The 19,825-nt window shown below is 37.4% G+C and overlaps 2 protein-coding genes across 4 annotated transcripts; both read right to left on the bottom strand.

Moving 5' to 3' along the window:
- Positions 1-154: 154 nt before the first annotated feature.
- On the bottom strand, positions 155-10,181 carry LOC110778666 (transcription factor BPE-like). Of its 3 annotated transcripts, none has more exons than XR_008931017.1 (7): positions 8,897-10,181; positions 8,420-8,485; positions 7,980-8,155; positions 7,177-7,257; positions 6,971-7,021; positions 3,595-3,653; positions 155-489 (listed from the first exon to the last, which is right to left on the bottom strand). XR_008931017.1 is itself a non-coding variant. In XM_056840784.1 (5 exons), exons 1-4 carry the CDS (start codon positions 8,960-8,962, stop codon positions 7,225-7,227), a joined length of 237 nt encoding a protein of 78 aa, XP_056696762.1. In that variant the 5' UTR covers positions 8,963-10,181; the 3' UTR covers positions 6,717-7,021; positions 7,177-7,224. The 3 variants fall into 3 exon arrangements, 1 of the variants encoding a protein (XP_056696762.1); XR_008931016.1 differs by having other exon boundaries at positions 7,980-8,149; XM_056840784.1 differs by lacking the exons at positions 155-489; positions 3,595-3,653 and having other exon boundaries at positions 6,717-7,021; positions 7,980-8,051.
- Positions 10,182-15,915: 5,734 nt separating this feature from the next.
- On the bottom strand, positions 15,916-19,825 carry LOC110778665 (splicing factor-like protein 1). Its single transcript, XM_021983220.2, has 2 exons — positions 17,167-19,825; positions 15,916-16,286 (listed from the first exon to the last, which is right to left on the bottom strand). Exon 1 carries the CDS (start codon positions 19,489-19,491, stop codon positions 17,200-17,202), a length of 2,292 nt encoding a protein of 763 aa, XP_021838912.1. The 5' UTR covers positions 19,492-19,825; the 3' UTR covers positions 15,916-16,286; positions 17,167-17,199.

Below are 19,825 nucleotides of genomic sequence, written 5' to 3'. Positions count from 1 at the left end.
GTGGTCCGTGCGCTAGCGCGCACGACCCCCAAGATATAAAAAATTATTTTCCAAAATATTGTATAAATCACGAGTTTAATTACCCTATGAAAGTAGTTAAAAGCATGGACATAGTAAATGATAAGAAATGTAGTTATTTCCTAGGAGCATAAAACCTTAAGTGGTCTATGTTCATATGAAATACCCTGAATTCCTAGAGCACATAAGGTAATATAAATACTAAAATCATTCACCATAAACAATGGTTGCTTTCAAAAAGCGTATACTACTAAGATTTCACATATACACAATGTTGATTCTAAAAGACGAGTTATAACACACTGTGTCAAAAGTTTACTGCATTATAATTATTTTCACAAACAACAAGTGATTTGATTCATGACCAAATCTTGTCCTACTACATGTTGGCGGTTACAAAATAGTCCGGATTTTGTCGACAACTTGGGGAACGTATAAATGATTTTTCTCCCTTCATTTTTCACATCTCTCCTGTGTCATTGCAACACAAACAAAGAAACAAGTATTAGGCTTCTGGTAATGCATGCTTTATGACACAAAATCTTAGTCAAAGACTGTGTATTTGTATATGAATGATATCTTCCTAGTTCGAGTAGTTCTGCACCAGTTTGACAAAAAGATAACATGAAGCACCCGAGATGACTCTATTGACAAAGTGGATCAGCCAGCTAGCTTTAGTAGCCTAGTTCTTCCCAGACTACTGTATGTGTGTCTATGCCCGTGAATATACAGAGTGCCCCAAGACAATCAGGATATATTAAAAGATCCTACACCCAATGAAACTACTGTCTACATAGGTTAAAAAATAAGAGTATCTTACACTAAGTTTCACCCATCCTCTGGTTATAAGGGAAGCTAAAAGACCCAGGAAATTTAGTCAGTTTTAAGCTTTCTGGTTCCTCTAATGCCTTGGAACCTTTAGTTTATCCAGGAAAATAAGCACATTATCCCACCTATCACCTCAGCAAACACTATAAGATTTTCTTGAAATGAAAACAATGTCAAAAAAATCAGTTCATGCCAAATGCACAAAAAAAACCTTTATATAAGAGATTTAATGTAACAGACCATTTTCGTAATCTGGTGGGGGCATGGACAGTAGATTACAGCTCTTTTACACAAAAAAGACATAAATCATGCAAGAGAGTTAACCTTTAACATGAATCATGTGTTACAAAAGGAAAGTTCAGAAATGATATTGGGAATAAAGACCTCCTAAAGCAACGTCTGGAAGTTCTTTTAACACGAAGCTATGCTAACATCAAACTATAATACCCAAGTATGAATATTGAACACAAGAAATAACACACATACAAATAAATACATAGAATGAACTCATGCACTTGCAAAAGTCGCACAAGGAAGGATGATGAATAGATGACCCCTGCCAGGTTGCCATAAGCCATAAGTCCCTCAACATTAAATTAAACTCAAGATGGTTCCTAGCTATATTTACTTCATATTTTGTCCAACCAATTTTAAACGACGGCACCTAGCTACTGTGTAGCTGAATCTTTCGACCATCATAAAAACTGCATGAGAACAAGCAAGTTGTTGTCCACAAGAATCAACCAGGGAAGAAATTATAGTCTAGTTCAAGTCTCAAACCCTAGTTCTAACTATGGGTCAACACCAACCCCATTAACACCAATTTCTAAATATCATACATTAAAGATTATGATTTCAGGGTACAATCATTGGAAGAAAGCAAGCTAATGTCTACATAAATCCTTCGACCGTCATACAAAACAAGCAGGCTACTGGCTACAAGAATCATCCACGTAATTAAGTCTCCCTTGTAAGTTGTTACTCTTCTAAGCATAATCTATTTCAAATTTCAAACCCTAGCCAGAGTCTCTATAACTATGGGTTCAAAACCACCCCCAGTAGTACCAATTTATAAATATCATACGGCATCCATAATTTTAAAATTACGATTTCAAATCATAGAACGAAAGGAGCCCCTCCCCCCCTTCCCCATAAGTTAGAGAACGAAATCATAGAACGATTTCAGGTAGACTCCCACCAATGCAAAATTTTCAATCAATATTGGGAATGGAAAACGAGTGAAAGAACATAATTTTCCCCATAGCTTGGCACTCAAATAGACTTAAGAGCCCTAATCCAAATACAAGATAAATATATTATCAGATATTGTACTATATTTTCCCACACGACACTGATTTCTAAATTTTTATCCTTTGTTTGGGAGTTAGGATGGAGGGAGTAACTGAAATTAACAAATGCTACCAGTATACAATATTTAACGAAGTGACAATCAATAATCCCAAAAGCAAGGGATAATCACTACTGATAATTCGCCACCCACAAGACAACGCAAAGACAACCCAAAGCTTCTTAATTTTACGAAATACTTCACATGTTGTTATATGGGTGCTGTAATCTATTAATTCCACTCAACAAGTGTCAGCTAAAAGTTATGTATGGTGATAAACATATTGACAATGAGCTCGAATAAAGTAAACATCAATGTATCACGTTTCAGATGCCCACTTGACAGACAATCTTAGACCCTGACTATTAAAACCCTCCAGAAAAAGGAGAGTGAGAAGAGAATGTAATTGCCAAAACAAAATAAAGATTCAAGCAGGAAAAAAAATTGAATCATATCAAGAAAGATCATACAAATTTCAAGTAGAATTATCAAGGCACTTTTATTAAAGAATTTGAAACTCTCCGCCATATCAGAAAATTATATTTTCGAATCAATATAAAATACAAATAAAATCAACAGAAAAATCGATAGAAAATACAGAGTAGATAATTATCGAGAATTCGATATCCAAAGATAAACCAACTTCAACAGCTGGAAAAGGGATTATCAAATTTGATAGTTCATCTCCAACTGATTCCATAATTCACGACGAAGGGCCAAATTAGGAGTTAAAAGCCTATTTTACTCACGAATTAAGTTATTACTCAATAAAAAAAGTAAATTCTTCAAAATGTGTGACGTTTGGGAAGCATGAGCCCCGTCGGCAAAGAAAAATGAAGGGAAATAGCTTTACTTGGAAACAATCATATTTGTTCTAAAGATTAAAAAATATATGAAAAGTTTGTCTTCCAACAGAACCTACCAAGCTTTCCCACATCTATAGTTAGATGACGAACATGAAGTATGTAACTCAGCACTACATGATACTTCTAACCCAACTTATCAAGTTCGGCCATAACACAGTTAGTAAAGCATGGATTTCAATATATTAACATACATAACCTATTGTTCAAAACAATATACAAAATTTACACAAAGATCACAATAATCACTCACATTTCGCAAAGCAGTTAATCATTGCTTTCTCCAAATCCAACAACATAAAAAATATACAATAAAAAACCCACCAGGTGAAAATTTATCACAAGTCAACAAAACCTAATCGCTAAGAACCACTTTTATGCAATCAATAAGTTCAGCCAAGAAAAAAGCACATTTCCAACTAAAATAAATAATCAAACAGAAAGCAGTACTATATTTCTATATGAAAGAAACAAATAATTTGAGGTTCTCACTTTATTTTGGATGGAAAGGTTGATAAAGTTGGTATCAACAATTACCTGATAAGGCGGTCCCCAGGCGGTAATATACTTGAAAGCTGGGCAGATGAACATCCGGCCTAAGAACACACACACAACAAAAATAAACAACGAATTTTATCAAATTATGATCAACATGATCATATTATATGAAGTTGTTTAAAACAAACCAGAACTCTCTGGAAATAGTTTAAACTCACCTGTTAGTAAATCAGATACATCACAAGCCCAACAATCACAAACCTAAATCTAAGACTAAATGCTCTAGTCTTCTAGCTAGTGCTTCTAAGCTGGTGCTTCTAATTTCTAAAATATTCAACTCTGCAACCCATTGTTTCTGCTTTCAAAAACTACACTATGACATAATGGTATTAAGCTAGCAAAATGGCATCAATTGAGAAACAATTTCAAATTCACAATGCATACATTTACCAAAATCAAATAAATGATTAAAAAAAATTAAAAAACGCAAAAGCAAAAAAATTTATAGTGTAAAATAAAAATATAAAAATATTACTTCTTTTGTCTGCAACAGGTACTTCTTTTGAATGAAAATCTATTCAAGTTGTTTAAAAAATACAAGTATTACTTTTTTTGTCTGCAATAGGTACTTCATTTTTATTAAAGCAAAGCATGTTTACGCCAGCTGGCAGCTTGGAGTGGATAAACACTCAAGCAACTTCTTTTCTGGTATTCTGAGATGGGTCTGAGATAGATGCAAAGCAAGCAAGTTAAGAAAGGGCGTGTTCTACTCAGAGCTGCTAGCTACTGTGTGTAACATTTGGCTTGTAATAAATGATTCATACTGGAATCAGAAAGTTACATCTATAGAACATACTATAAAGAAAGTTAAAATTGAAGTCACGGGTGGAATACAGGGTATTTCTGTTACACCTAGAAGAATTAGAGTAAATAATAGAAGTTAGTGTGGGTCTTCAAATTGATGTATAGAGATGTATTTAGTTAATCCAGGCTCAGAGTCCCTAGATGGTGGTTGATGTTCCTATGGCTGTAAGGGTGTCCTTCCTAGAAGTTTATCCTTTCCTGTAGGATATGAGGTTGCACTTTGGTTTGGTTGCTCATATTTCATTACACTTGCTTGCCAAAGAAACAAAAAATCTTGTTGTACCACTGAGCATGCAAGCTAAGCATGAAAAAACAATGCAGAAGATACAATTACCACAAGGACAGTAGAAAGGACCAAGTCAAGAACCAAGCCAAGAAGCTCAGCACCAACAAAACCCTAATCTAACCTCACCAACATCGGTCATGAAGAGCAGATTGTATGATGAGCAAACACCATACATATCTACTGGCATTTCATTCAAAATTATAGTTCAAATATTTCACTGAAATTTTGGCACAATTATAGAAATTAGGTTTTCGATTCGATCCATATATTTCAATTACCTTAATCGTCGTTTTTGCTTGATTCAACTCATCAAAACTAACAATTAATTAAAAAAAATCAAGCAACCAAAATACCACAAATCAACTAACAATCAAACACTAAAATCTGAACTAAAACAGCAAAATCAAGAATAAAAACTACCAAAATTGAAAAGGCATCGACTAATTGAACTCTTCATGTGGCATGTTCAGACTCTCCAGAATTGAACTCAGAGTTTCTGCAAACCTAGTTTTCTGGCAAATATCAAACTCAACAAGATTAAGCCATAACAGATCACCCATTGAAACGCCTACTATAGGATCTACCTCTTTTGTGGGTCTGATTAAGGAACCAACCTTGAAATTTCTGGTCACAATTCATAGCATAATGCCCAATTAACCCGCAACGAAAACACTTAAACCTAGAATTCATACTTAATGGGAATTTCAAGGAAGAATGGCCGAATATTTTGCAGCTACTACACTTGCTCCCAAATGGGGCAACATCAATGTCTTCCGGAGAATGTTGGAGGTCAGAAACGTTGAATTTGATGCTGAATTTGACATGATCTCCGTCTTTGATGGAACTTGAGGAGAGAGAAAATGGGGGGACATATACTTCGGGAATGAGGTGGTTGTCGGGGAGTATGTAGCCGACACCCTGTGCATCGAGCCACTTCGTTGTTCCAATTTTCTTCTGCTTGCTTTCGTCTTGCTCACTATCGTATCACCCGCCATTGGTGAAGCTTTTTGACGCGTGAATTAGGATGAAGGAAGAGGGGAGGTTATGGGAGGTAAGATCGAAGAAGAGAAAGGTAGCCATAACAGATCTAGTTACTACCATGAGAGAAGGGGAGAGGGAGAACTGAAGAACAAAACAGCCCGAATTAGGGCACCAGATTGAAAGAAGAGGGGAGGGAGATCTGATGGGCAAGGGAACGTGGCAACAGATTGGGGCAAGGGCAGAATGTAAAACCAAGAAAAATAAGGGGTAATATAGGCATTACACTGTTCTAGGAATAGTAAAGGCAAGTTCATGCCTTTATAAGTGTAGAGATTGTCAAACCTCTCTTGATTTCAGACACATTAGATTGTGGTGGCGAGCCATACTCTAACACTGGTTAATTCAAGAAAAAAGTAAGAAACATGCACCGATAGGACCATTTAACATGCAAATCAATGAAAGAAAAAACGGGAATAAGTTGATAACTTCATATATAAATTCAACGCAAATGAAGCAAAAAAGATATTAAAGCTAGAGAGAGACACACACACAGAGGAGAGAGAGATAGAGAGGGAGAGGGGGGGGCATCATCATGATAGCCGTCCAATCAATCTTTTCAAAATCATACACAACCATCAACCACATCAGTGTATCAAAAGAGGATGCCTAAAGAAATTATTTTTACTCAAGTACTCCGTATATACTAATTTCACTGTAAGTTAAAGCACAACTTTTTAACTACACTATCAGTTCTTTAAAGTCATAATGATTCCATCAACACAAACAATTGAAACGTTTAAAGGACCAGCTTAGAAGTTGCTTAGTTTTTCGTATTTGTGTTTTCTCCCATTTCCTTATACCCAATATTAATGACAAAGCATACTAAGAAAACTGTAATTGCTTAACACTTTATCTGGCTTCCAAAATTTTACAAATCAGTAAAGACCATAAGCATTACATAACTTCCTATACACCAAGAATTGGATTGCCTTCTTACTGGAATGATATGCAACCCCGCCTAACACGCATATCTTGCATACCACACCTAAAATTCCTCTAGAATAACCTAACCTCCTTTATTGATCCCATATTACAAAGCATATCACTATACAAAGATCAGATTTTCATAGCATATCATTATAAAGTCCAGATCAGAACCCTAGACATATCTTGTGGTTTCTACGATTTGTCAAACAAAACCCAAACCATCAAGACCTCAAAAACAAACCCCAGGTCAAAAAGATGTAAACATAAACAAAGAGACGATAGCAAAACCTATAATACCTGAACAAAAGCATGAGCATGGGTAACATCCAATGGCCTTTCACTTCAAGACTGTATACATTCAAAGAAACAAAATGACAAAAACAAAAAACTGAATTAATCAAAATTAAAACGATAATCAAAAAAAAATCTCAGATTACCAATTCTAGAATTCGAAATATTGTCACAGTAAACTTTAAAATCGAAAAAAAAAAATTGAGTAGTACCTGAAGCAATACATGGAAAAGCCCTTGGTTCTGGAATTGCAAGATTGTTCATCTCCTACGCATCCACGGAAATATTTTGTGCTGGAAAATAGAGGAGAAAAAGTAATTTCATATACGGCAAGTAATCTTGAATCGCGGAAACGCTCAAGAAGGTCACATTTCGCGTTTCCAAAACTCAAAAACTAAAGTTACAAAAGACCTATTATATCCAAAAGTTTCTTTGAGTAAAAAAGCCTAACTATAATACACTATTTAATGTTTTTTATTTGAAGTTTAAGATTTTGCATTCCACATATCCTAATTGTATGAAATATTATATCTCCTCATTGCTCGGGTTATATTTCTCCCGTCTTTTTTACATGTAAGGTAGCATTTACGTACGAATCCAGCAAGAAATATAGTAATGTATAAGTCTGAAATCTCAAAAATTCCGGTCAAGTAAATAACTTGATTCGGTATGCTTCAAAAGCCAGATGCATCTTTGAAGAATCAATTATTTCCCCCGTAATTATTAAATTGGCAACTTGAGCTAGAAAACGCTTCAGAGGAGTCTCTGTGGTCAGAAACCAGGATATGCTAGAAAATGGGAAAATCCATTGTAAATTTCAGATTGGGAACACAATGATTGGAAGAGCTGATTGATCTTAAGCTAAGGCCATTAAAATTCTTGGTAGGTACTGCAAAACTTGATTTTGAATGTTACATGTATTATACGATTTCAAAAAGGCAGCAAGAAAGGACCCATTGACTAACAAATATCATGTCCCAGCTCATTCTTTATATAGGCAGTAGTTTGTACTTACATCTTTTGACGGAAATCCTTCAATACCAGGGCTGGTTCTCGTATTGACAGCTTCTAATTTCATTGAAAGAAACTGCAATAAGTTCAAGGTTCACTTTAAAGCTCAACTTGACGTTGTAATGATTGGATATAATTTATGATCTCGTCAAGTACCAGTGACTTGCCAATGACCTGAACCTAGAAGTTTGGTCAAGAAAATGAACATGAACATCTCAGAAAAAATCCAGGAAACTCAAGCACCACGAATCCCACAAATTCAATACTCCATAATAGGATTCACTGTGTAATTGGATAAGATGCTTTAAGAGAAAAGTGGACTGCCTAATTGAGAATACAGAACGACTAATGCCATTTCGAAATAAATATGACAGATCGATAGTTCATCAGCCTTCCAATGATAACAACAATAAGTGGAAAAAACTGTAAGGAAAGAAATCGGACCTTATTACACCCAGGGACAAGATCCTGTAATATTCTCATCCTCTCACTGATCTTTTCTCTTCTAGCCTGCCAACAAAAATATCTAAAATCTCATCAACTGTATCATATTCCTAGATGTCTGACAACATATGGCTTATTGAAAGGATGAAATATACAGGGATTTTTCCGATCTCCTTAAATGATCACGTAAAATTATTTGTTCCATGAGGTTAATATAACACTCTAGCTCAAGAATTTTTGCGAAAAGCCAGCTATAATCAAAAATAGAAAAAAGGCAACTGAAAATCAAAGATGAAGAAAATGGAACAAAAGTGGAATCAATTGAAATCAAAATGATCCGATTTAATCATAAAATTAACATATTTATGCAACAAAAACGCTAAATTAATTTGCCAATTCAATTAAAAACCCTAATTCAGCAATTACAAGCAAAAATAGAACCCTAATGTAACAAAACCAGAGAAGATAGAATTATACCAGGGAGAAAGAAGACGAAGTGAGAGTGTTGATTGCAAGCTGGAGGAGGAGAGAAAAATCCGGCATCGCAATCCATAGCACATTCTTTTTTTCAATTTCTGATCTTCACATCCGTAGAAAGACAAGATAATCTGGAAAGTAGGTGGAGATAAAAAAATGGAAGAAAATGAAGAGGAGAGAGTACCGATGTTCGACATTCACATAGGAAAGAGAAAGGGTGAAGAAAAAGGGAGGAACTCATCAGGAGTTCTGAGAAACCCGCAAAAGAACAAAGAGGAAGGGAAGCAGTGGAGGTGAAGAATGAAGAGGGAGAAGTGGCACAAGATCAACGGTGGATGAAGAAGCGACGTGGCAGAAGCTGGACAGAAGGGCAATGAGTAATAAAGATATATGAGTGGGGGTAAAAATGGTAGAACACTATTGTTGCAATAGTAACTCCAAGTTTACATGTTTTAAAGTGTTAGGATTTAAAATGAATTTAAATTTATCTAAACTTATTGGATTTGGACTTGATTAAATCTAATAGACCTAATGAAATTTATTGGATTTGATCAGTTCAAAAGAGTAAACTTGAAATAGAGCAAGTAACAAAATGAGGTGGGAAACAAAATGATACGAGTAACACAATAAAAAAAAAAGGCATAATATCTGAACGTATAACTTTTTTTTCAAGGATGAAGAAAACACATATGTAATATAAGTTATAATCATTTGTTCCGAATATTTCCATACTTTTTATAGTTATTAAAATATTATGTTAATAAAATAAGTTCAACATTCTCAAAAATGAGTAGATATACTGCACATTTTATATAGATTCATATTTAAATTTTAAAGTTACTATGTAAGGTAAAAGAAATTTCGGATAAGATGCATAACTTGAGATGGCCAACGTGGCGTGTTCGATGGCTCATGAGTGAGTTTGGCGGGTCATGGGGCGGGGATAATTAACACAAAAACCTCCATAGTTAAATCAGGGTGGGTTGAGTCGTGGGTTGTGTCGGAAAAAATGGACAAAGTACATGATGGGTCGGGGGTTACATGGGTCGTGGTGGTTTGTGCGTGTCGAGTGGGTCCGATGGGTTTGGTGGGTTACGACAGGTTTAAGTCAAATGTGACTCCGATGGGTCAGGTTTATTAGGTGGGTCTGGTGGGTTTAGACGAGTTTTAGGAACTGATGTGGGTTAGGTGGGTTTAGACGATTTTTTAAGCGTTAAAAAGTTACAAATTTTATATGAATTTAAATGAATTAATATATGTTATTCACATACTCACATAAATGTGATTAATGTATATTTAAACAATAAAATTAGAATTTGTTTAGCATTTTAAACATACAAAATAGTTTAAATTAGAAATGGTTCGGTGGGTTGAGTTCGTGTATTGGGTGGGTTGGGTTCGGGTGTTGGGTTGGATGGGTCGGGTGTGCCGTGGTGGGCTGTGTCGAGTTCGATGGGTCAGTCGAAATGGGTTGTGTTGAAAAAACTCGACCCACGACACATTGTGTCATGGATCGTAAGTGGGTCCGACCCACATAACCCACTATGGGTTATGTCAGGATGGGCTAGGTCAGACCCGACTCACTGTCCATCTCTAATAAAGACTAATGAGGCATGTAACCAAATGGGTACGGGTAACACGATAAAAAAAATGAGATAGTATAGGATGTTAATTGATTTTTATACCTAACATGAAATTATGAGTGACGGGTGTAAATGAGAATGAAAAATCCACTTTCTTTTGTTCTAAAGTAATTTAACTTCGCACTTAAAGTTAAAATTTGTAAACCATGCATCGCACGAGTCCTATACTAGTAACATATCTAAACCCCAATATTTTACCCACACAATTATTTTCTCTTTCCTCTCTTTTCTTCTTTCACGTGATTTTTTTCTCTTTTCTTTTTTTTTTCCTCTTTTCCTTCTACTCTCTTTCACGCACTTTTCCAAGTCTAATTAAGAGATTAATGGTTATAGTTGCCCATGATCTTGCCTCTAAGGTAGAGCTGTCAAAACAGGTCATCGGGTCGGGTTTGGGTCGGGTTATCTCGGGTCATGATCAGGTCGGGTCGTGTCGGGTCAATATTCCATTCGGGTTGAGTTCAGGTTCGGTCGGGTCGATTTCAGGTCGGGTCATATCGGGTTTTTTCCTATCCCGGGTTCAGGTCGGGTTCGGGTCGGGTCACATTTCGGTCAGGTTTGATTTCGGGTTCGGTTCTTATCGGGTCGGGTTTAAGTCGGTTTGTAGCAGATAATTTCGGGTTCGGGTCTTATCGAGTCGGGTTTAAGTCGGTTTGCAACACAGTTATTTTCGGGTTCGGGTTTTAGTTTGGATCGGATAATAGTCAGATCAAATAGAATTCAGGTCGGGTCACTCTCAGGGACGGGTCAAACTCGGGTCTGATCATTAACCTATGCATTTTAATTATTTTATATTCTAAAAAATTTTGTTTAATTTATTTTAGAGTTAAATTTTTCAATATCTAGCAATAAATATTAAAATAAATTTATCAATGAAATTAATATTTGGTCGTGTCATTAATAACTCGGGTAGCGGGTTGTCACAGGTCGGGTCAATAGCAGGTTTTATCGAGTTACAATCGGTTTCGGGTTGACATCGGGTCGGGTATCGAATCGGGTTCGGGTCATTGTTCGGTCGGGTCAGATCGGTTATCGGTCATTTTCGGGTCGGGTGTCGGGTTCGGGTTCGGGTGTTACAACATCGGGTTAAAATCGGTTATCGGTTTTTTCGGGTCGGGTACAGGTCAGGTTTCGGGTTACCTGTTTTACCGTAATTTCGGGTCATGGTCGGTTACGGGTTCGGTCGGTTCAGGTCGGGTTTTCAGGTCGGGTCAGTTTTTGACAGCTCTACTCTAAGGTAAGAAAGGGGCCATGTGTTAATTGTTTATTATATGGGTGTCAAAATAAGACTAAGGAGCACGGTTATAGTTAGTCTGGGCAAAAGTCTGGGTAAATATTTCATTTATTATTAAGATAAAACCTCACATTTAGATGGGTGACTAAGACAAAAGTCTTGGAATTTCAAAACTCTTTCTCATACATAAATTCCAACTCAATTAATTTATTGTTTTTTAATATTTTATTATTTTCTCAAATTTTAAATGAGTACAGGGGATGAAGTGAAAATTTTGAGTAAGTCTGAAAAGGGTTTTAACTAGGGGTGAGTAAAAAGTCAAGGTACCCTAAATCGGAACTAAAATCTGTTAAGAACATGCGGTTTCGAAACCGAAACTTGCACAACAGGTTCTGGATAACAAAATTGAGAACATATTGCAACAGGTTCCGGTTCACATTTTTTCGGAACGGGTACCCTGTTGGGTCCCCATTACACACCGATTCTAATATGAATTACCCAAAATAAGGGTTCGGGCCTTATAAAAATGTTTCCTATGCCTAAAATATAAAACAATCCAAGCTAGTTTTTGAAAAATATAAACTTAAAATTACAATTTAAGCCCAAGCTATTAAACAGTCAAAACTCAAACCATAATTGGTTCCATTTTCAGGAACATGTTGCAACATGTTCTGATTCCGATTCTTGAAATTTTGACAGCGTACCCTGTTGGCCTGTTGTACTTACCCCTAGTTTTGACAAGAATCTAAAAAATAAAAAAACTAATAAACATTAATAAAAAGCTTGTGAAAGGCTTACCTCAAACTAGCCAATGAAAAAACCAATTGCTATACATCGTTCTATTTTTTTTTTCTATCTTGTGCACAATGAAATTCAATTTATAATTGAGATTCATACATTTCACTGATATAGAAGCAATATTCGCGGTTACCCACATGTTCAATTCTTTTTTTGAAATTTTCAAAAAGGTCGGTATTAACCTTAAAGTTTAGGTTCGGGTTTTTCGAATTTTCGATTCGGTAGCCTAGTGTTGAGCAATTTGTAATAGACCTATAATCCATGGCATCCATTTTATTGTTTGGATGGGGTATTTAGTATGAAATCTCATACCTAATGTGTTCTTACTCCATCTCAAATCTCTAGAATCTCATACTCACCTCCCAATCTAGGTTTCACAATTCATTCCTCCACCCAAGTTACAAACTCTAACTTACAAAAGAGATGAAACAAAAGGGGCTGTCAAGTTGAACGTCACCCACTACCAAGTCCTACGAACAGTGGGGGGACCTCTCCGACGTACGTAGTTACTCGTATTACCTCAGTAACCACCTCCTACAATCTCAATACCGCCCAAGTTCTGATGAGACGATAATCAAGGAGGTTATGGTTTGGTTTCGTGTTACTCGTGTTTGACAAAATCTACATCAAAGCATCAAACCCACAAGATATGTAGTTCAAAAGCTCAAGGGAGGTGTGGCTAAATAAAAGATAGACATTCATTTTTGGATACAATCAAACATGTGGCACTCGAGATAATATTCCAACCCCATACTACCATGTTCCCATTCCTGATTCCAAATTCACACCGCTATACGAAGACCTCGTAAGAACTTGACTTTTCACTTGACATTATGAGCATAATCCATAATCATTTATCCATTTTTTTTACAAGGAGCAAATCCATATTACAAACGTAGATCCTTTTGTTTTCAACGGTAATGTAACGAATATTATGGTTGTTTATACTCTTTGTAGGGTTATTGATTTAATGGATTAAGATAGCAATAAAAGTCAAATTAAGAATGACCGAGACTAGTGGTGATGACAAGGGGAAGAAGTATTGGTAAACCACCACTTCCCCTCTTCTAACACCACCACCACTTCTCACCATAACACGAACACGAACACATCACCCTCCTTGCAACTACCTCCATTTTCCTTTATTAAGGTCGTTTGAATTTTGTTGGCCACTAATCCATTACCCTAAATCCAAACATACCCTTATAGTAACCACTACTATAATTAATACGCCGGCCGCCGAGGCAATCTTCTTTTGAAGAAGGGTGGGTTACTGAACATTGATGGTTAATCTTGTTCTTTATGTAATCTTGAACCCTGCAAAATCAATCATTTTATTAATCTCATACATAAACCTTCCCTGCTCTACACACAAGATAAACTAATCTCGTACTCCCATAACACAAAACTCCGTTGATGTAATATATACCTGAATGATGATAAGTAGAGATATTGGTAGTTAGCAAAGAGTACGAATTAGGGGTGTGTTTACATGATACAGACCCAACCAGAAGATCTCAGAAATACACTGAAAACAGATAACTAACAAGTAATGAAGCATGGCACCACAACACAGCAGAGGTTAAACAAGAAAGGCAGGCAAGGATGCATTCTCAAAAGTGAGATTAACTTCATTTCAAAAGCAATGTACAACGCAGTAATCTCTACATAAACAAAAAGGCCCTGAAACAAACCCAAAAAAGAACCTGGGAAGCAGCAACAAGATCATCAAGGAGAGTTTTTGTAGTAGTTGAACAATTAATTTATGGCACACAAGATACAAAATCAGAAAAGAGTTTGAAATAACTACCAACTTCTACTAAAATATGTACTCCGTATGTGTTTGTAAAATCCAGTGACTTCTGAGGAACAGTGAAAATCACAAAAAAATTCTGATAGAGGAAAGAGATAGGCAAAACCAATCAAAGATCAATACGGAGTACAAACATTTCATACCTACAATACTAGACAGAACAACCCATCATAAAACACACTAATATCAGTCGTTTTCACCAGGAAAAAAATAAAATAATATCAGTTGGTTTTACAATTGGATTTGGGTTCAACTAGATAATATGCAAGGAAGGTCACTAAGGGATTACAAAATGTACCAGTCCATCAGTTGTACCATTTTTTGTAAGAAAATAAGGCACCTCAGTGACATACACTTAGCCTTACATTTTGTCGATTCATGTCATCATGAGTTCATGACCTACCAGGCTACCATAACAATGAGATCACAATGGCAAGACACTAGAAACAGCACAATACATGCTATGACAGCAAGTACACTCATAAATCATAATACCCATCTGCAAATGAAAGCGCCATAAAGCCCCTAAGAAATATTCAATATTTACCAGATAACTATGTCAGAAATACAAGTAATAAAATCATACCTTAACTACAAACCTTAATGATACAATTCTTTCTGCATCCTAAATAACCCTTATTCCTCTTTTGGTCAATCACCAATGTGCCTCACCTATCTTCGCAATACCTCTCTGAATCTTTAGAAGTGAAATCATATTTCATCATTAATGACTATCTTCTCTAAGTACCACCAACACCTTTTGGCCCTTTCCCATACAAAAAACACCTTATAGCCCTACACGGCTATATGTCAATACTGCCAGAATTTGTCATAAACCACTAATTCTAGACAGACTGCGTTTTCCCGATTTCATTCAGAACAAAGACATGTCTAACAGACTGCTGTTTTAATGTGAGGTGCCAAATACCAATGACTTACCAGGATACGCGGACCTTCATACAGGTACTTAGAGAAGGTATGCCAAATACCAATTACTTATCAGGACACGCGGACCTTCATACAAACATCTACAAAGGTCCAAATTCAAACCTACGGGCATATACCTTCTGTAGATAGCTGTACTAAAACTAATGAAGCATATCAGTGCATTTTATAGCATAATCTGCAAGTTATCCTCGAACATCTAGAATGACATGGAATCAGACTAAGAACTGAACAGTCAGGAGTAGAAATTTATTAAAATAACACAATTCAAAGGACAATCCAAAAGGCATCAACATACTCCCTTGCAGATCCAAGCATACAACCACAAGGAATTGATTTGACCTGCCAATAACAGCTCAACAATTGAATTAGCATCGTTATGGCATATGAAAAAAATTAAGGCCTTTGGTTAATTTATAAATAATAAAGCAAATCAAAACCCCCCGTAAGAGCTTTCTCCATCTGCAGGAACAGTCTACTTGAGGGCATGAGAGGCTCAGAACATACCATCAATTAGAGCCAGGTGTGAGTGGACATCAACAAGAAAATTTCCACCACAGTGAGGAACGCATGGCAATCACTTGAAAAATGACGATAAGAAAAATGTATGACGATAAAATATTATAGTCGACAAAATTAAAATACAAAACAGGAGCAACAAGTCTTATCCAGGTAACATTTTGGTTGTCTTGACAGCACAAAATATATCAAACAAAAATAGAAGCGATCCATGAATGCCATGAAACCCCACTACAGAGAATATCCTGCATAAGAAAACGTAAAAAACAAATGAACTTCAGAGTTGCTATAATAGAGTCTGGAGGAGGACCCCTTGTATCCCACGTCTCTGCAAATGTCATAACAGTACAGCAAGGTTAAAGAGGTGAGTCCTAAACTTCCAACAAGTCATGGCAATAGGGTAAGAAATCAGGTTCACAAGAGCTCCAAGAAACATGATGCCTGTCAAGATATTACAAAAATAGCAATGAAGAGGGTTAGCAAATGAAAAATGAAAACGACAAGATAAATTACATGGACACATATTCTATGATTTTTCCTCCTCTTAAAATATGGAGTATGATACAATTAAAAAGAAGTGCTATAGATCTACCAGAAGAAGAAATGAACACCAACAGTCAGACAGCAGAAGCTGAGAACTGCACACCAAGCTTCATAAAGATCCGTAGTTAAAAGATGAAAAGGATAAGATGTTAAAAGAGAAACTCAAAAAATATTTATACAAACAAACATGCCGTCCACTCTTCAATACTTAACAATGTCATAACCCCCAAGTCAAAATTTCCTACTTTTCAGCTTAGTTCCTTCCACCTTACTCAACGTATTAAGCCCCTCCCCCCCTCTCAAGAGCCTCAACCCTACCATAGTACCATCTGCCTAGTCAATACACTTAAAGTTGCACCAATCTTTGTGAAGGTGTGAAGGCCTGTACTACAGCCCTCTCCGCAAACTTCTCTCTAGAGTATAAATGTAAAAAAAGAAACTGTATCCAACTGACATTGAAGAGTTTTAAATGACATTGTAAAACTTCAGCCTGATTTTATTTTCTCGCATGATAAATGTCAACGCATTATGGAACTTCCAAGATCCAACACTTAATATTCACAACATAAATGACAATGCTATGGGAAAATCTTATCTTATAAGCTATAAAACCGAAGTGTCTGAGATATTAAATCAACTAGAAAGCTACTGCATATAGGATGAGTGAAAGCAACACAATTTTAATAGTTGTCAGCCAATATAATAATTGGAAAGTCAGCAAAATATAATCAGATTTCAGCTGTAAAGAAACAAAAGAGATAAAGATAAGTATCAATACCTATTTGCAATGAAGCAGTATGCCAAACCAAAATCACTTCATCTCTGCCATGAACTTCTCGTACTCCATATCTACTCCCTGTGTTGTCTTTTCTGAAGCCGGTACAGGTGGTGGAGGATTTGACGCCCAAGGGACATTATGCATGCTCTGTAGATGATCGGTAGGAGGGGGAGGAGGAGGTGCTCCATAATAAGGTGAATAACCATAAGATGACGGCAAGTAGGTAGGTGGTGCAGGGGGTGCCATCGTAGCTGATGAACCATATCCACCAGAAGTGGGGGATTGAACAGAAGTGCCACTCTGAGATTGCACACCAGGCGGGAAATTTTGTTGCGAGTCACCAGGAGGCACAGTTTGGGTAGAGGTGCTATTTGGGCCAGATGGAGGAGGATACTGAATACCATAAGGGGGCAACGAGTGATTCTGAACAGAAGGATAATAAGTTGATCCAGGAGGTGGAGGGGGATAGGCAGCATAAGGAGGTGGAGGCACTGGTGGTCCCCAAGGGACAGGAGCACCATAGCTCCCCTGAGGCGTGCCACCAAGAGGCCCACCAGTTGCGTATTGCTGAGACGGATAGGCGCCAGGACCTTGATTTGCAGCTGGATATGGTGGCATTGCCGGAGCAGCAGGGGGTTGGGAAGCGGTGGGTTGAGGAGGTTTCCCAGCAACTCTAACTGCAATTGTTCGGCCATCTAAACGATAGCCATTCATGCTAGTAATAGCAGTATTGGCCTGCTCAATATTGGAATACTTCACAAAACCATAACCTTTGCTCAACTGAGTTACACGGTCTTTAATAACCTTAGCCATCGCAATTTCACCAAAAGGAGTAAATAGGCGTATCAAGCCATCGTCATCAAGATTAGGTGGCAAGTAGCCAATATACAAATTGGTATCATCATAGTCTTTAGGTTTACCAAGATTAGAACCTAATCCAGGATGTGAATTGCTGGGATTGCTGCTACTCTGCCAAGGCGGGTTGCTTCCAGCACCACCAGATCCAGCAGGGGAAGGGCAATCATCATTTTTGGCCAAAGAATCAGGGACTGTACCTCCTAACTCAGCCAAAAAGTTCCGGTACTCATCATCCATCTTCTTCCCAGTTGTCCCCTTTACAGGACAATCAATAGTTGGATGTCCACCATCACCACAAATCTTACAGAGCACATCACTCTTAAACGTTGTGGTCCTCGAAGGACAGGCGTATTGTCGATGCCCTGGCTCACCACAAAGCCTACAAAACTCCTCATCTCTAATAGTCCCATTCAAAGCAGCAAGCTCCCTAAGTTGCTGCCTCTTATGCTCATTAAGCACTTCATCCACCGGCTGCAGTAGCTTCTCCACCATAGCAGCAGCAGCCTCGAGTGAATCCGGTGTATCAGCCTCCACCAAAACATGTAAATCCTCATTCTCCGAAGGATCAGGTTTCAAATTTTGCTTTTGTTGCAACCTCCCTTCCTTAACAGAACCCTTACCCCGAATCACAATCTTTGCCCCAGTCTCCTTCTCCATTCGTTTCTGGGTATTCCCCCTTGGCCCAATAATCAACCCAATGAAATTATAACCTGGGAACTCCTTCTGAGGAATATAAAGCTTCTTGTGAAGCTTCGGGGGCCGGTAATCAGCCGGGGGCTTAAAGGCAGGGTTTTTCTTAATAATCTGTGATATAATCTCCTGTCTCTCTCTATTCAATTTCTCACGAGCACGATACTCCCTAGTATTAATCCTAATTCCCATGTTATCATAAACCGGTTCGGGGGAAGGTGATCTAGCACCTTCAGGTCTATCATCTAATGGCAATCCAGATTGCAATTTCCTACTGATTTCAAGAAGTCTACTATTAAGAGACTGAACTTCAGGGTCGAATTCAATACCTCCCATGAAATCAGGCAACTGAAACGCCGGTTTGGGCTCGTCGTCAGCCCACCGAGACTTCCTCTTTCTTCCGGTACCATCTCCGGTGGAGGCATCCTCCGATGAAGGCGGTGGGTCCCATCTGCTCCGACGTTTCTTACGGCTAGTGGTCTCCTCTTCACCGCCCGATTGATCTCTGTCGGCGGTAGTGGTCCCGCTTTGAGTTTTCGGCAATGATTCACTCAAACCATTCCCGTTCTCGTGATAGTTATTGTTCTGGAACTGCGAATCTAGGGTGTGTGGTTGCGCGAATGATTGAATTTGAGGCGGATCAATTGGCGGTGTCGGAGCTAGGGATTGGGGTGGTTGGTCGTGTTCTGGGTAAGAAACTAGGGTTTGGAGAGGTGGTTGAGAAGAGTAGGGATCTAAAGATTGAGGTAAAGTTTCAGAGAGGTTTTGGGCTTCCATTGTTGAACGGTGAGAAGAAGCAGAGAGTTCAGAATTCAGATAATCGAGAAAAACAAAGAGGAGAGAAGAGTTTGTTTGATTGATTGAAGTGAAAGTGTATGGAGTGAATTGATTTTAGGGTTGGATTTTTTACGAGTAACGTTAAGGCGGCATAAATAATCAACAACTTTTTGTAGGATCACAGGGCTTGTTTGGGCTATAGAAAATTAGAAATCGGAGACGTTGAAAATCAATAACTACTGTCTAGTGCGTTTTGAGGTAATAGAAAGAAATTGGGAGTTTTACTGATAGATAGGAAGCAAGGTTCAGATATATTACTCGTATGAGTTGTTGC

The sequence above is a fragment of the Spinacia oleracea genome, chromosome 3 (genome assembly GCF_020520425.1).
Source record: "Spinacia oleracea cultivar Varoflay chromosome 3, BTI_SOV_V1, whole genome shotgun sequence".
In the NCBI taxonomy this organism is placed as follows: domain Eukaryota; kingdom Viridiplantae; phylum Streptophyta; class Magnoliopsida; order Caryophyllales; family Amaranthaceae; genus Spinacia; species Spinacia oleracea.
Note: the sequence above shows the minus strand (reverse complement) of the source record. Positions and strands in the feature narration are given on the sequence as shown.